The sequence below is a fragment of the Physeter macrocephalus genome, chromosome 16 (genome assembly GCF_002837175.3).
Source record: "Physeter macrocephalus isolate SW-GA chromosome 16, ASM283717v5, whole genome shotgun sequence".
Classification (NCBI taxonomy): domain Eukaryota; kingdom Metazoa; phylum Chordata; class Mammalia; order Artiodactyla; family Physeteridae; genus Physeter; species Physeter macrocephalus.
The window spans coordinates 63,854,788-63,870,145 of record NC_041229.1 but is presented as its reverse complement, the minus strand read 5'-3'; the positions used below and the strand labels follow the sequence as shown (position 1 = coordinate 63,870,145).

At 38.7% G+C, this 15,358-nt stretch overlaps 1 protein-coding gene across 1 annotated transcript in view; it reads left to right on the top strand.

The window, feature by feature from the left end:
* Positions 1–15,358, top strand: part of DENND5A (DENN domain containing 5A) — a 111,551-nt gene that overhangs the window by 28,882 nt on the left and 67,311 nt on the right. The window contains exons 2-3 of the mRNA XM_055091372.1: positions 12,577–12,648; positions 13,411–13,520. Of these exons, the coding sequence (XP_054947347.1) occupies positions 12,577–12,648; positions 13,411–13,520 (182 nt within the window). The remainder of the gene's footprint in view (positions 1–12,576; positions 12,649–13,410; positions 13,521–15,358) is intronic.

Here is a 15,358-nt window from a genome sequence, read left to right as displayed (position 1 = left end):
AGACCCGCGCACCGCAATGAAGAGTGGCCCCCGCTTGCCGCAACTGGAGAAAGCCCTCGCACAGAAACGAAGACCCAACACAGCCAAAAATAAAAAAAAAATAATTATATATATATTAAAAAAACTGTGGTATATATACACAATGGAATCTTAGCCATAAAAAAGATTGAAATAATGCCATTTGCAGCAACATGGATGGACATAGAGATTATCATACTAAGTGAAGTAAGTCAGACAAGGAAAGACATATTCATATGATGGGCTTCCCTGGTGGCTCAGTGGTTAAGAATCCGCCTGCCAATGCAGGGGATATGGGTTTGAGCCCTGGTCTGGGAAGATCTTACATGCTGCAGAGCAACTAAGCCCAAGTGCCACAACAACTGAGCCTGCACTCTAGAGCCCACAAGACACAACTACTAAGCCCACGTGCCTAGAGCCCATGCTCCATAACAAGAGAAGCCACCACAATGAGAGGCCCGCACACTGCAACGAAGAGTAGCCTGTGCTCTCCACAACTAGAGAAAGCCTGCATGCAGCAACAAAGACCCAATGCAGCCAATAAATAAATTAAAAAAAAAATTAAAAAAAACAAATATCATGATATCACTTACATGTGGAATCTTAAAATATGATACAAATGAACTTAATTACAAAACAATGGACTCCTAGACATAGAAGACAAACTTATGGTTACCAAAGGGGAAAAGGTGGGGGGGGAGGGATACATTGGGAATTTGGGATTAACAGATACACACTACTATGTATAAAATAAACAACAAGGACTTACTGTATAGCACAGGGAACTATATTCGATATTTTATAATAACCTATAATGGAAAAGAATCTGAAAAAGTATGTATATGTGTAGATATATATAACAGTCACTTTGCTGTGTACCTGAAACATTGTAAATCAACTATACTTCAGTAAAAAATATATATTATAAGCAAACTATCATTTTTTTGCAATTTATGGGAAATGTATGTCATAGGTACTTAACATCTAATTTTTTTGCTTTTAATGTTCTTCTGATTTAAAATTTTCATATGATTTTTCTTACCATGTCATTTTATTTTTTGAGGTATGTAGGACAGAAATCACAAAATTAAATAAAATACCATTATCTTCAGGATATCTTAAGCTCTGTAGAGTAAGGTATCAAGTTTCATCTGAAATCACATTCACAAGGCTTCTTGAGGGCTCTGTTTCCTTTCTTTCTTTTTATTTGTACATGATCATATCTAGTTAGGAAAACTGTGTTAATCTTCATTACTCTCTATATTTCTTCTCTTTGAGATTTGCAACACCTGAGAGATTCTTTTTGTTATAGGAGTATGTTGTGGTTTGACCCTTGGGTGAAACCTGTAATGGATACTTTGAAGCAGCGGCTTATGGTAGTTTTTGGTTCACAGATCCCTTTGAGAATCTTACACAAACTATGGATCCTTGCTCTAGCTCCATCAATCTGGATCATTTGAAATCTTGGCTTGCTAGGCCTATTGCACAGCTAATACCTTAGGTTGTCCCTTTATCTTGGAGTTATACTTTGCAGTACTTTTCTTGTGATAGATCCAGTTTGCTGCACATCCCATATATACATCTTTCTTGGTTAATTTTAGTTTTGGCAGAGACCTTTTAAATTTCCACAAGCTTGTTGTTGTTGTTTGTCTCTATTTTTTTTAAAAACAACTTTATTGAGATATAATTTACATACCATGAAGTCCATATCCCCCCACTGTAGGCAACTACAAATGTACTTTCTGTCTTTGATTTGCTTATTCTGGACATTTTGTTTAAATGGGATATAATTTTTAAAATCTTTCAAATAAACTGTTTTAGAATAGATTTAAATTTATAGAAAAGTTATGAAGATAGTGCAGGAAGTTCCTATATACCCCACACGCAGTTTCCCCAATAGTAGTATCTTAACATTCAATATGGTACATTTGTCACAATTAGCCAAGATTGATACATTATTATAATTAAAGTGTGGGTCTGTTTTCATCCACTGTGCTGGATCGTTGGAGTGCACTTGCAAATTTGGGAATTCATGCCCTTCATTTCTGGGAAATTTTGTTGAATTATTTTGTTGATAAGGTCTTCCCCTTTATTTTCTCTGTTCTCTCTTTATGGGATTCTATTATTTGGATATTAGACTTAGTGGACTGACTCCATACTTTATTCATATTTTCTTAGTTTTTGCATAACTCTCTGTCCAGTATTCCCCATTCAGGATACCATATTATAAATAGTCGTTATGTTTGTTTAGGCTTCTTTTAACTGTAACCTTTTCTCAGGCTTGTTTTCTTTTTGATGACTTCGGAAGTTTTGAAGAATATTGGTCAACTGTTTTGTAGAATGTCCCTCAATCAGGATGTGTGTGATGTTTTTCTTCATGATTAGACCGGGGTTATGGTTTTTTGAGAGGAAGACTACAGAGGTAAAGTGTCATTTTCATCATATCAGGAATACATATATACTCTCAACATGACTTATCATTATTCATGTTTATCTTGATCTCCTGATAGTGTTTGTCAGATTTTTCCAATGTTTGTCAGATTTGGTAGCGTTTGTCAGATTTTTCCTATGAGCAGCCCATCCTTAAGGAGTGGAGAGTTATTTTCCACCTCATGATCTCTGGCTATGCATTACATCTAAGAATAATGCACCAAGAAGCTGATTGGAATCTCTGTGTTCATAGGTGGGATTTGGTTACTGAGAGGTTCACTACAGAATGATTTGGCTATGTAGTTTTTTCCCTGTACCATCAGTATCTCTAGGTCTTTTTTCTTGTGCTGGTCAGGTTCACATAAAATGCTCCTTCAGATCTCTGCCTTGAGGGCATAATCCTAGCTGCCAACTTTCTGAGAGCCAAGTAGTGGAAGAGCACTGAGGGTCTCAATGTTCAGTATGTAAATCTTCTCTTATTTCCCTATTTTTAGAATGATACCCTTGCTCTCAGCTATGTCTGTGGTTTCTCAGCTGTTAATGCTTGATAACTGTGCAATCCCAAGTATAGACACCCATTCTTCTTATTTTTTTTTTAATTTATTTTTTTTGGCTGCACTGTGCGGCATGTGGGATCTTAGTTCCCCAACCAGGGATTGAACCCATGCCCCCTGCAATGGGAGTGTGGAGTCTTAACCACTGGACTGCTAGGGAAGTCCCTTCTTTTTTTATTTTTAATTGAGATATAATTGACATATAACAGTGTATTGTTTTAGGTGTTCAACAGTGATTTGATATATGTATATATTGCGAAATGATTATATAATGTCTAGTTAATATCTATCACCATAGCTACAAGTTTTTTTTTTATTGTGATGAGAACTTTTAAGATTTACTTTCTTAGCAGCTTTTAGATATACAATACAGTATTGTTAACTATAGTCACCATGCTGTATATTACAGCCCCAAGACTTATTTATCTTATAACTGGAAGTTTGTAGCTTTTGACCACCATCACCCATTTGCCCTCCCCACTCATTCTTTTATTTATCCGTTGTAAAGAATAAACTTTGTTTTCTTCTTGAATGGAGGAGGCCAGATGGAGTGGAAAATGTATGGGGTGGGGTGGGGTGGGCTGGGCTGGGTGGTCCAGCTGGTTCAAAATTGAGATGTAATTCATGTAACATAAATGTGGCATTTTGAAGTGTACACTTCAGTGGTTTTTAGTGTATTCACTGTGTTGTGCAGCCATCACACTGTCTAGTTCCAGAACATTTCCATCATCCCAAAAGGAAACTGCATACCTATTAGCAGTTAGTCCCCTGGCAACCACTTTTTGTTTCTGTAAATATGCCTATTCTGGGCATTCCATATACATGAAATTATACAGCATGTGGCCTTTTGTGTCTGGCTTCTTTAACTTAGCATAATGTTTTCAAGGTTCATTTGTGTTGCGGGATGTAACAGTACTTCATTTCTTTTTATGGCTGAGTAATGTTCCATTGTGTAGTTACACAACATTTTGTTTATTCATGAGCTGATGCCAGCTGGTTCTTAAATATACTTTCAATCAATTCTTCTGTTTTTAGCCCCATCGTAATCCCTACTTCCATAAGTACCTGATGCTAAAAGTTCCTGAGCTTTTTGGAGGTTATGTTCTCTCTCAGTTTTCTCAAGTCTACTGTCAGTAATGATTCATCCATCTGCTTCCCAGCTTCTAAAATTTTGTTGCTATTATCTTCACTTTCATTCTATAGGTTTATGCTTCCCCACCTCTACTACTGTTTTAGTGGGATTTTGGGAAGAGAGAGGCAGTAGAGGGAGAACTAATGCATGCCTAGAGCTCACAATTTGAAAGGTAGAATTTCCACGCTTGTCAGACTGTAGGCCCAGCAGTCATTAAGTCATGGAATGATCGAGCTGGAAAAACCTTTACGGATCACCAACTAGTTCTCTGCTTCTTTATCTTTCAGTTGAGGAAAGTGAGACTCACAAAACTCAGAAAGTTGTTTAGGATCATACAATTAGTAGCCAAGGTGGGACCTTGACCCTCTCTCCTCCCTTCTAGGCTAGTTGCTTACACTTAATTTAGGCTGCTTATTTTAAAATTTGGTATTGAGGAGAGCATGGGGACCATTGCTCATATTTGTCCTCTGCTATTTCTTACTTAGAGATTCCAGTCCAGTGGATTTGCCTAAGCCCAGTTTTCCGGAGGGCCCAGCTTATAGAGAAAAGTGCCTATGTATACACACGTAAAGCCTCTGGGAGCCCCTACTCTGTTTAGAACAGTATGTGTATTTCCGTCTCACAGGACTGGGTTCATTAAACTGGTCTGAAAGACCATGAATTTGAGAGCTTTTTGCTTTCCCCACTAAACACAGCAAATTACATATCTTAGTTCAAGATGTTAGCTCAACAAATGTGTGCCCTGCAGGGTATTCAGCTGGGCTGAAAGGGATGCAGTGTCTACACTTGATGCCTTGCTACCAAAGTTCTGTCTTAGCTGTGGTTTGGAGCACTCATCTCTGGATAGGTTCTCAAATCTCAGTCTCTTGTTAAAATTGGGTACATGAGGGGACTTCCCTGGTGGCGCAGTGGTTGCGCATCCGCCTGCCGATGCAGGGGAACCGGGTTCGCGCCCCGGTCTGGGAGGATCCCACATGCCGCGGAGTGGCTGGGCCCGTGAGCCATGGCCGCTGAGCCTGCGCGTCCGGAGCCTGTGCTCCGCGATGGGAGAGGCCACAACAGAGGGAGGCCCGCATACCACAGAAAAAAAAAAAAAAAATTGGGTACATGAGAAGTTCAGCCATTTTAGGAATACTAGGTTCATGAGTTGGACTAGGTGTGGTGCCTGGCTAATATCAAGCAGGAGGCAAAGCATCAATAAAAGTAGTGGCTGTATACACAATTCTAAAGTTATCTGACAAAGAAAATATGTTGAGGAAGAAAGTGAATAGATCTTCCTCAGGGGAACACAGAAGAGTAACAGATGGTTTCTATTGCTCTTTCATTGAAAAGCCTGGTAAATAGCTTTCTTGGGTTAGATAGTGCCTTAGAAGAGGCCTTGTGGCTTGTCCAAGGTGGGGGCAGCTCACTATCTACATTCTGGATATTTGCTTGTAAATGTCTGACTCCTGAGCACCACAGTCATCTTGGCTATGTGGGCCAAGGTATAGGCTGTCTCTTGAAGGAGCAGTTACCTTCTTCACTTTATGCTGCAGGAGCTGTGAATTTACCTCAATTTTATTTGTACAAGAGAGGAAGAAGACAGTGATGAGGGCAGTGTAAGATGGCTTTCTTTAGCTACCAGAACTCTGCTTGCTAGTCTTACTGTGTGTTTTAAAGCTGTCTCTATTTTAAAAGTGCTGATATTAATGAAGTAGTCATCTAAAAGTAATAACAAGGTTAATTTAGTTAGAAATTTGCATTCCCTTCTCTTACTACATTGTGCCCTGTTAGTCAAAGATGACAGAAGATGATCTCTGATTTGTACAGGGGTTCAGAAATTATCTAGAAGACAAGCAGAATTGAAATGCTGGGGCAACAAATGAATTGAAGATAAAACCAGCTGGTTTTCAACGTGAACTGAAAACCCAAGTATGAGTTGGTAGTAATACTATTCTGACGTGCAGTCAGTTTCAGAAATGTTTGTAACAGGAAAAATACAGTGATGTCTTTTAATGCAGGAAGGAAATTGATTATAGCATGAGTAGCACTGAATTGATGGCCAATGTCACTAACGGGATCAATTGTAGGACATCCCAGGATGCCAGTATGCAAAGGATAGCATAATAACCTGGTTATATCCATTCACAGGGAAAAAATTTCAGCATTCTTGCTGTAGGTAATGTGAACTAGACCTTGTAGGATTGGTGTTGATGTGGTGAGGTGAGGCAGTTTATGTGACACTCCTGTCTTGGGCCTGGATAGAGGGATAGTTTAGCTGCCTTCAAAGAGCTCTGTCCAAGGTATAGCTTTGAATGCTTCAATTGTGTTGCCTGCAACCTCTGCTTTAAAACTTTGGCAGGTTGTTAAAAACATTAAAACACCTTTTAAAAGTTAAAAATATACTTTTTAGGACTTCCCTGGTGGCGCAGTGGTTAAGAATCTGCCTGCCAACGCAGGGGACATGGGTTCGAGCCCTGGTCTGGGAAGATCCCACATGCCGCAGAGCGGCTAGGCCCGTGTGTCACAACTACTGAGCCTGCGCGTCTGGAGCCTGTTCTCCACAACAAGAGAGGCCGCGATGGTGAGAGACCCGCGCACCACGATGAAGCGTGGCCTCCGCTCACTACAACTGGAGAAAGCCCTCACACAGAAACGAAGACCCAACACAGCCAAAAATAAATAAATAAATTTATTAAAAAAAATATACATATACTTTTAAAATACATTAAACTTTTTATTTGACGTAATTGTAGATTCATATGCTGTTATAAGAAATAATACAGGGAGATTACCCTGTACCCTTTACCCAATGGTAACATCTTAAAAAACTATAGTATACTGTCACAACCAGGATATTGACATTGATATAGTCAAGATTCAGAATAGTTCCATCACCACAAGAATTCTTGGGGTTGCCTTTTTATAGCCACCCTCCCCCCATCCCTGACCTTTGGCAACCACTAACCTGTTCGTTTCTATAATTTTGTCATTTCAAGAATGTTATATAAATGGAATCATACAGCATGTAACCTATTGGGATGGGCTCTTCTTACTCTTGTAGTGCAGGTCTGCAGCAATGAATTATCTTAGTTTTGTTTTACTTGCAATTGTTTTAATTTTGCCTTCATTTTTGAAGGATTTTTGTTTGTTTATAGAATTCTAGGTTGACAAGGCCTTTTTTCTTTTTTTCTTTTAGTGCTTGTAAGGTGTTGTTCTGTGTCTTCTAATCTCCATTGTTTCTGTTAAAAAGGCAGTAGTAATTTCAATCATTTTTACTTCTTTAATGTAATATATATTTTTTTCCTCTGGCTCCATTCAAGATTTTCTCTTTAAAATTTTTTCTCTTTTTTTCAAAAATTTGACTGCATATGATTTTCTTGGTATTTATCCTGCTTGGGATTCAGCTGAGCTTCTTGACTCTGTAAATTTATATCTTTTACCAAATTTGGGAAAATTTTGATCATTATTTCTTCAAATATTCTCTTTTACCTCATTTGCTCTCCTTTCTTTTGGGGCTCCAATTATATGTATGTTAGACTTGCTGCCCCTCATATCTTTGGGTCCCCCCCCCGCCGCCGACCCCCTTTCTTTCACTAATCCTTTTTGTTTCTGTTCTTCAGATTGGTTACTTTTTGGTTGACCTATTTTTTTTTTTTTTTGCGGTACGCGGGCCTTTCACTGTTGTGGCCTCTCCTGTTGCGGAGCACAGGCTCCGGACGTGCAGGCTCAGTGGCCATGGCTCATGGGCCCAGCCGCTCCGTGGCATGTGGGATCTTCCCGGACCGGGGCACGAACCCGTGTCCCCTGCATCGGCAGGCGGATTCTCAACCACTGCGCCACCAGGGAAGCCCTGGTTGACCTATTTTTAAGTTCACTAACTCTTCTGCATCTCCAATCTGCTGTTAAGCCCATCCACTTAATTACAGTGTCTATTTCGTTGTACTGTCTTTTCATTCATTATGAACATTGCTGTTTTAAATCCTTGTCTGCTAATCCCAATATTTGGGTCAGTGCAAAGTCATTTTCTTTTGATTGACTCTTCTCTTGAGAATGGGTCATGTTTTTCTGTTTTTTTATATGCTGAACAATTTTAGATTGTGTCCTTGACATTATGTACGATATGTTGTAGAGACTCTGGATTCTGTTACCTTCCTCCAAAAACATTGAATTTTGTTTGTCCTGTTTCCCAGCAGTGAGTGGCCGCTTAAATCTCAGTTCAGTTCTGTTAGCCCTAACCTAGCTGCTTGGGATCTGTTCCATGCACGCATGGTTCAGGGATCAGCCAGAGATTTGAGCAGCGTTTATACACAGAGTTAGGGGCACCCCCTCTCTGGCTCTCTCAGGAATTTCCTTCTCTTGCTTCCCAGCTGTGGTGGTTGCCTTTAAATTCTGTCCTCTGGTTCCTTAAGCTAGTAAAACTATGGATTTTTATACGAATTTTAGCCATCTCTCATGGCACAGACTGGGACCTGCCTAGCCAAAAGCCATGAAAAGGGGACATTTATCCAGTGTTGTTACCTTTTTCCAAGAGTTGACCCTCCATCTGCCTTCATAATCTGCCTGCTTTTCATTCTCTAGTACCTTCAGGTAGTTGTTTTTTATATTTTGTCCAGAGTTCATAGTTATCTGCAAGAGAGTTGGTCTCGCTGGAAGCAGAACTTCCATCAAACTAGATATAAATTATTCTGTTGACAAAGTCAGTTTTTGTTGTTTTTTTTGTGTTTTGTTTCAGTTTCACAGATATTTATATTATCCTCCCTATCTCCTCCAAGGGACCAGATATAAAAATGTCCTTAGCTCTTTTTTTCTTTAATATTTATTTAATTTATTTATTTGGTTGTGCCAGCCCTTAGTTGTGGCATGTGTGCTCCTTAGTTGTGGCTGGCGGGCTCCTTAGTTGTGGCATGCGAACTCTTAGTTGCGGCATGCATGTGGGATCTAGTTCCCTGACCAGGGATCGAGCCCAGGCCCCCTGAATTGGGAGTGTGGAGTCTTAACCACTGCGCCGCCAGGGAAGTCCTTTTTTTTTTTTTTTTTTTTTAACTTCAAATTTTATGTAAAACTCCTTTAGTGTATCCAAACCCTGATTACTGATAGGTTTAGAAATTGAAATATTCATTTTATTTGATATATCTAATCCAAGATGTAAATATAACAGATGTGTCCCATAAACAGTTTCCCAGGAAATGATGGTTACTTTTATTGTGCTTGAATCTAAGCTAACACTGTGATCTGGAGAAGCTTTGTGTGGTTCGACATAAACCAGGTTGAGATTTAACCATATTGGGTCTTTCTCAGGTAGCTGTTTGGGTACCTACCTTTTCATATCTGCTCTACCATTTAAAAACAGAGATGTAATAAATTTAACATAAATATACAACTTGGAGATCTTGGTGAACATTTTCTGATGACCTTACAGAGGACTTCAGACAGAAGTTTTGAGGATATATATTTTTTCTTTTTTAACTTGTTGACATGCATGTATGAAACAATCAACATAGGTGTCTCATGATAAGAAAGGAGAAAATAATGGTCTTAATTTGGGTCACCATCAACCTAGAAAGCAGTTATTCAGTAGTATGTGTATTTTATTTTAGATTGTATGAAAACCTTCCCATTTACGTTAACCTTTAAGTGGTCAAAATATTTTCTGCCCAAATTAGGATAAACATTTGGAGCTGTGGTTTTTAACTTTTTCGAGTCATGAGATCCTTTGAGATCTGATAGAAATTGTGTTCTCTTCCCAGAAAAATGCAAATGTCTTCATACAAAAATTTGTAAATTATTTCAGAGAGTTTAGGGATTCCTTTGAAGCTTCTCAGCATAAGCATCCCTCATTCAGGTTTATTCAAATCAAGCTAGTACCAAGAGGCTAATAGCAATACAAATATCAGTTTGTTTCTGGCCTGGCCAGAGCAGAACAAGTAAACAAAGAACCTATTAGAAGTCCTTGTAAGGCACGCAGGCTTTAAAAAAAAAAATCTGTCGTGATTTTATCTGAACTGTACTTTCCAGGGAGCAGATTCGCAAAGACAGACTGATACCTAGTTGACTAATTTTTAAGTTGCCGTTAGAAATGGGCCTTAGTTTTGATATTCAGACCTGCTGACATTTGTGCTGGGCAAATAATTAGTTGTTGTTTCTAGGACAATAGGACAGTAGTTGTTGTGATGTCATATTCCTGATATTGTCTGAATTTCCAAAGGTCTAAATAATTGAGGATTTAAGGGACCTGTGACACATGTGTAGGTTTCAGGAGGTGGGGCTATGTAGATGTTCCTGAGGCAATAAGTCTCCATTGCTTATTCTCAAAAAACTCAGCCCTCGGTAAATGATGAAAGATTGAATTGTTTTAACGAAAAGATCTTAGGTTTGTGATCTCCTTCCTCTATTACTTTCTGACACTTCATAGGGTGATTATAATGAACACGATCGTTCTCAGGGCCTTCGTACCTCTTCTTTATACATCTTCTTTCCCCTTGCAGTGAAAAGACTATGTTCCTGCTACTGGTCCAGTCTAATACACAGAAGGACTTTTGTCTGAGATTGGCACTCTGCTGTGCCTTTACTCAGAAGCTGACTCTTTAACAAGACTTCTTTACTCAGCTTGTTTAAAGAAGGAGCAGGAGGTGGAGAGGTAGTGGTGGGGACAGAGGATCTGAAGGCCAGTTCTCCCTGTGATTCATAGCTTCCCCCACCTCTTTGTCTACACTCCAGGTCAGCTCATCATGTTCACTTCTGGCTCCATTCTACATCTCACTGGTTGTTTAAAATTCTCCCCCTAAATAGTCCCCTGTTCCATCCTTTGAATGCTCTTCATGTCTTAGGGGGCACCTTGTAGCCATCTTAGGAAAACATCTTTCTCTGAAGGCTTCCGTATAGGACATTGCTAACTGCCCTGATTCCTGTATATGTTCAAATATTTCGTGGTTTTTACTGAGGGGATTTTCTAGCCTACTAAGGAAGAAATGAGCAAACTGACAATTAAAAATAAGGAAGCTTAGGAGGAAGAAATAGTTATCTTCTCTCGCAGTTTAAAAATACATTCTGAGAATGTCAGACTGTAGACAAGACCTTATGTCAGCTGCTTGCTGTTTAATTACTTTGCACAGTGAGTGCAGGCTTGCCATGGGTGGGCTCTTTGCACTCTTTGCAGGTGTTAGTGAAAACTCTGAGACTAGCTCAACATAGCCGTAGGGCTTTGTTGCTACTGGTGTTACCAGCTGCCGGCTGATTTTGCCAGTTTTATTTAGTGAAGATTATGAAATGTATTTTGAGAGGTGAAATTTGCTAGAAAAGAGTTTCAGAAAAATAACTTTGGTGGAAGGGATTAGAAATTAGAGGAATTGAGTTGTGGAACTTGCTTTACTAACAGAAAGAAGGTTGTGTCTTGTCAGAAGTTGAAAATTATGGATAAGTGGGCTTCTGATGATGATGGTGGACAAAACCTGAGAGAAAATGGAAGTGAAGGTTTTAATTGTTAAAAGCAATAACTCTCTGACTGGAATCATTATTAGTTTCTGGAACAGGTGCCTTAGAAGTAATATAATATAAACTCTGTTTTAAAAAACTTTCAAGGTGCCTCTGGGCTGATTTAGAGTGAAGGACTATCTGACTTTAGGTTCATCCCAGTCTTGTGTTGGTGAGGAGTGCATCTTCCTTAATAATCACCAGCCCCTTTGGGTTCTAAGCCAACTTATAAAAACTTTAGTTGGAACAGAATTTATTCTATCAACTAGAGCCCATGAACAGGATCCTGTGCAGGTGTGCTCTGAATGGATAGATCACATAAGCTGGAGCCTCCCAGATAATAACCTTCCTGGGAAATTGTTATTTGTGTGTGTTCTTTTTCCTATACGTTTAACGGAAAGGTCCTTGAGGATGGGTGTTTCGGCTGGTTCATCTGTATCCTCCACAGTACCTAAGGCCCTTGTATAACACGATTACTCAGTAAATAGATATAGAGTTCAATTGAATTGTCCTTGATCATGTTTCCCACATATTTTTCCATGATTCCTACTAAATTTATTTGTTCAGAATATTTAGGTGCATTTAATTTGTTCCCTTCTCCCTAATCCCTTGGGAAAAGCAATATTTGGGTGGTATACTTTTAGAAAAAGCACTAGTGGCTTTATAGTAATTTAATACCTGTTGAGCTCTTCATCCCATTATACTATTTTGTAGTGTTTTTCAAACTGTGAATCATGACCATTAGTAGGTCTGCAGTTAGCCTTTTTGGTTTTAATGATATAGAGTAGAAATTATGAGAACACATTCCATGTAGTAAGGGTATTTTTTTGGTGAAATTTTTGTTTTAAGTAAATTTATGTATATTAATATATATCATGTATATGTTTACTGCTTCATGATATAAACTTTGTTTTATACTGGGGTCATGGTCAAAAAAGTTTGAATAACATTGCTTTATTGTAATACTATGTTATTTCATTTATCATATAGCATTATGCCAGTACATACAGGCTTCTAAAGCCAGGGATGGTGCCAGCCCTTTCATTTCAAGTACAACTGAAGGTAAAAACAAAACAAAATTGAGAACACCCAAAGCATTCTGGTGCCTCTTATATAAGTCTCTCCAGTGGCATTTTGTACCCTTTGACCTAACTTTCTTATGCCTTTTTCGACCAATAGATTTTTTTCATATTCGTATCCCTCTAGGTGGTGGGTTCTTTGATTCTTCCTCTTTTCTCGTCAGTGTTCTTATTTCAGTATGCTCTAATGTTTTTAGGAGGGGGAAGGGGGAAACAAAGGAAAATTTCAGAAATTTCAAATGATTCTCAATTGACAAAATAGCTTATTTAGATTTATCCTGAAATCTGCTTTCTTAATGTTCTTGAATTTTTTAATCCCCTTTGTATTTTTTCAGAGATCATAGAAATGCATACTTTATTTTGAATTTAAAATAATTTATGCTTCTATGATGTTATTAATTGACTTTAAGCAAACAAAATGTAGCTTTTAGGGAAAAAAAATGATGGATATAATCCTTCATCTTTCCTTGTGCTTTTTCCCCTCTTCTCCCAAGAAGATTGTAGTAATGATTTCATTTTAAAGAAAAGCCAAGGTAGCTAACAGTGTCCAGTATTAACCGTGCTAAACTTTTCCAGCTTCTTACTGATCTAATAACTATAATACCTTTCCTGTTCTTAGATGGTTGGCATACTAACCCTTTTGCCTTCATTTCTGTACCTTGCTGGACTACCAAGCTCAGATATTCATAACCTGTGGTTTCAGGGGACTTTGTGGAGATGACTTGCTTGATTCTTTTTCTTGCAGGAGAAAATTTTGAGCAGACACCATTGAGACGAACATTCAAGTCTAAGGTCCTTGCACGATATCCTGATAACGTGGACTGGAATCCCTTTGACCAAGATGCAGTGGGAATGGTTAGTATTTGTTAGCTACAAGTGTGAAATAATTTACAGAGTAATTCACAGTAGGATTGTGAGTTCAGACTATGGTAGCAGTGGTTCCACCAAGTATCAGTAACTTCTTATATGCATATTGTTTGTGATTCTGCATTTTGATCACTGTATCAAATATTTGGAATATATCAGATATACCAAAAGTCACAAGGTGCTTCTGTTGAGTCAGACAAATACATAGTATTGGGTCAGTGAACTTTTTTTGCGAGATTGAGCTATTGGTTGCTTATAGCATTGATTTTACACAATAAGTGAGGTTTAAAGCAGTTTTCATCTGTATTGTATATATCTGCGTAATATGACAGAAATGGGTGTTTTTGTTTTATTATAATTTTAGATAGGGCAGCATTTTAAATTTGTAGATGAATACTACCATGAATAAGCTAACGTTTGTTGAGTATTCACCTTGTGCTAGACACTGTGATAAGTATTATATATGAATTAACTCATTTAATCCTCAAAATACCTCTTATGTAGATAATATTAAGTAAACACACACAGACACATATTTTATGGGTGAGGAAACTAAGATCCAGAGAGGTTAAGTAATGTGTTCAAGGTCATATGGCTAACAAGCAGTTGAGCAAGCTTAAATACCATAGTCTGTTTCCAGAACTCTGCTCTTAACCATATCTTTGTACTGCCTCTGTTACTTTTTTTTTTTTTTTGGTATGTGGGCCTCTCACTGTTGTGGCCTCTCCCATTGCGGAGCACAGGCTCCGGACACGCAGGCCCATCGGCCATGGCTCACGGGCCCAGCCGCCCCACAGCACGTGGGATCCTCCCGGACCTGGGCACGAACCCGTGTGCCCTGCATCGGCAGGTGGGAATGGTTAGTATTTGTTAGCTACAAGTGTGAAATAATTTACAGAGTAATTCACAGTAGGATTGTGAGTTCAGACTATGGTAGCAGTGGTTCCACCAAGTATCAGTAACTTCTTATATGCATATTGTTTGTGATTCTGCATTTTGATCACTGTATCAAATATTTGGAATATATCAGATATACCAAAAGTCACAAGGTGCTTCTGTTGAGTCAGACAAATACATAGTATTGGGTCAGTGAACTTTTTTTGCGAGATTGAGCTATTGGTTGCTTATAGCATTGATTTTACACAATAAGTGAGGTTTAAAGCAGTTTTCATCTGTATTGTATATATCTGCGTAATATGACAGAAATGGGTGTTTTTGTTTTATTATAATTTTAGATAGGGCAGCATTTTAAATTTGTAGATGAATACTACCATGAATAAGCTAACGTTTGTTGAGTATTCACCTTGTGCTAGACACTGTGATAAGTATTATATATGAATTAACTCATTTAATCCTCAAAATACCTCTTATGTAGATAATATTAAGTAAACACACACAGACACATATTTTATGGGTGAGGAAACTAAGATCCAGAGAGGTTAAGTAATGTGTTCAAGGTCATATGGCTAACAAGCAGTTGAGCAAGCTTAAATACCATAGTCTGTTTCCAGAACTCTGCTCTTAACCATATCTTTGTACTGCCTCTGTTACTTTTTTTTTTTTTTTTTTTTTTTTTGGTATGTGGGCCTCTCACTGTTGTGGCCTCTCCCATTGCGGAGCACAGGCTCCGGACACGCAGGCCCATCGGCCATGGCTCACGGGCCCAGCCGCCCCACAGCACGTGGGATCCTCCCGGACCTGGGCACGAACCCGTGTGCCCTGCATCGGCAGGCGGACCCTCAACCACTGCACCACCAGGGAAGCCCGCCTCTGTTACTTTTTTTTTTTTTTTTTTTTTTTTTTGCGGTACGCGGGCCTCCCCCTGG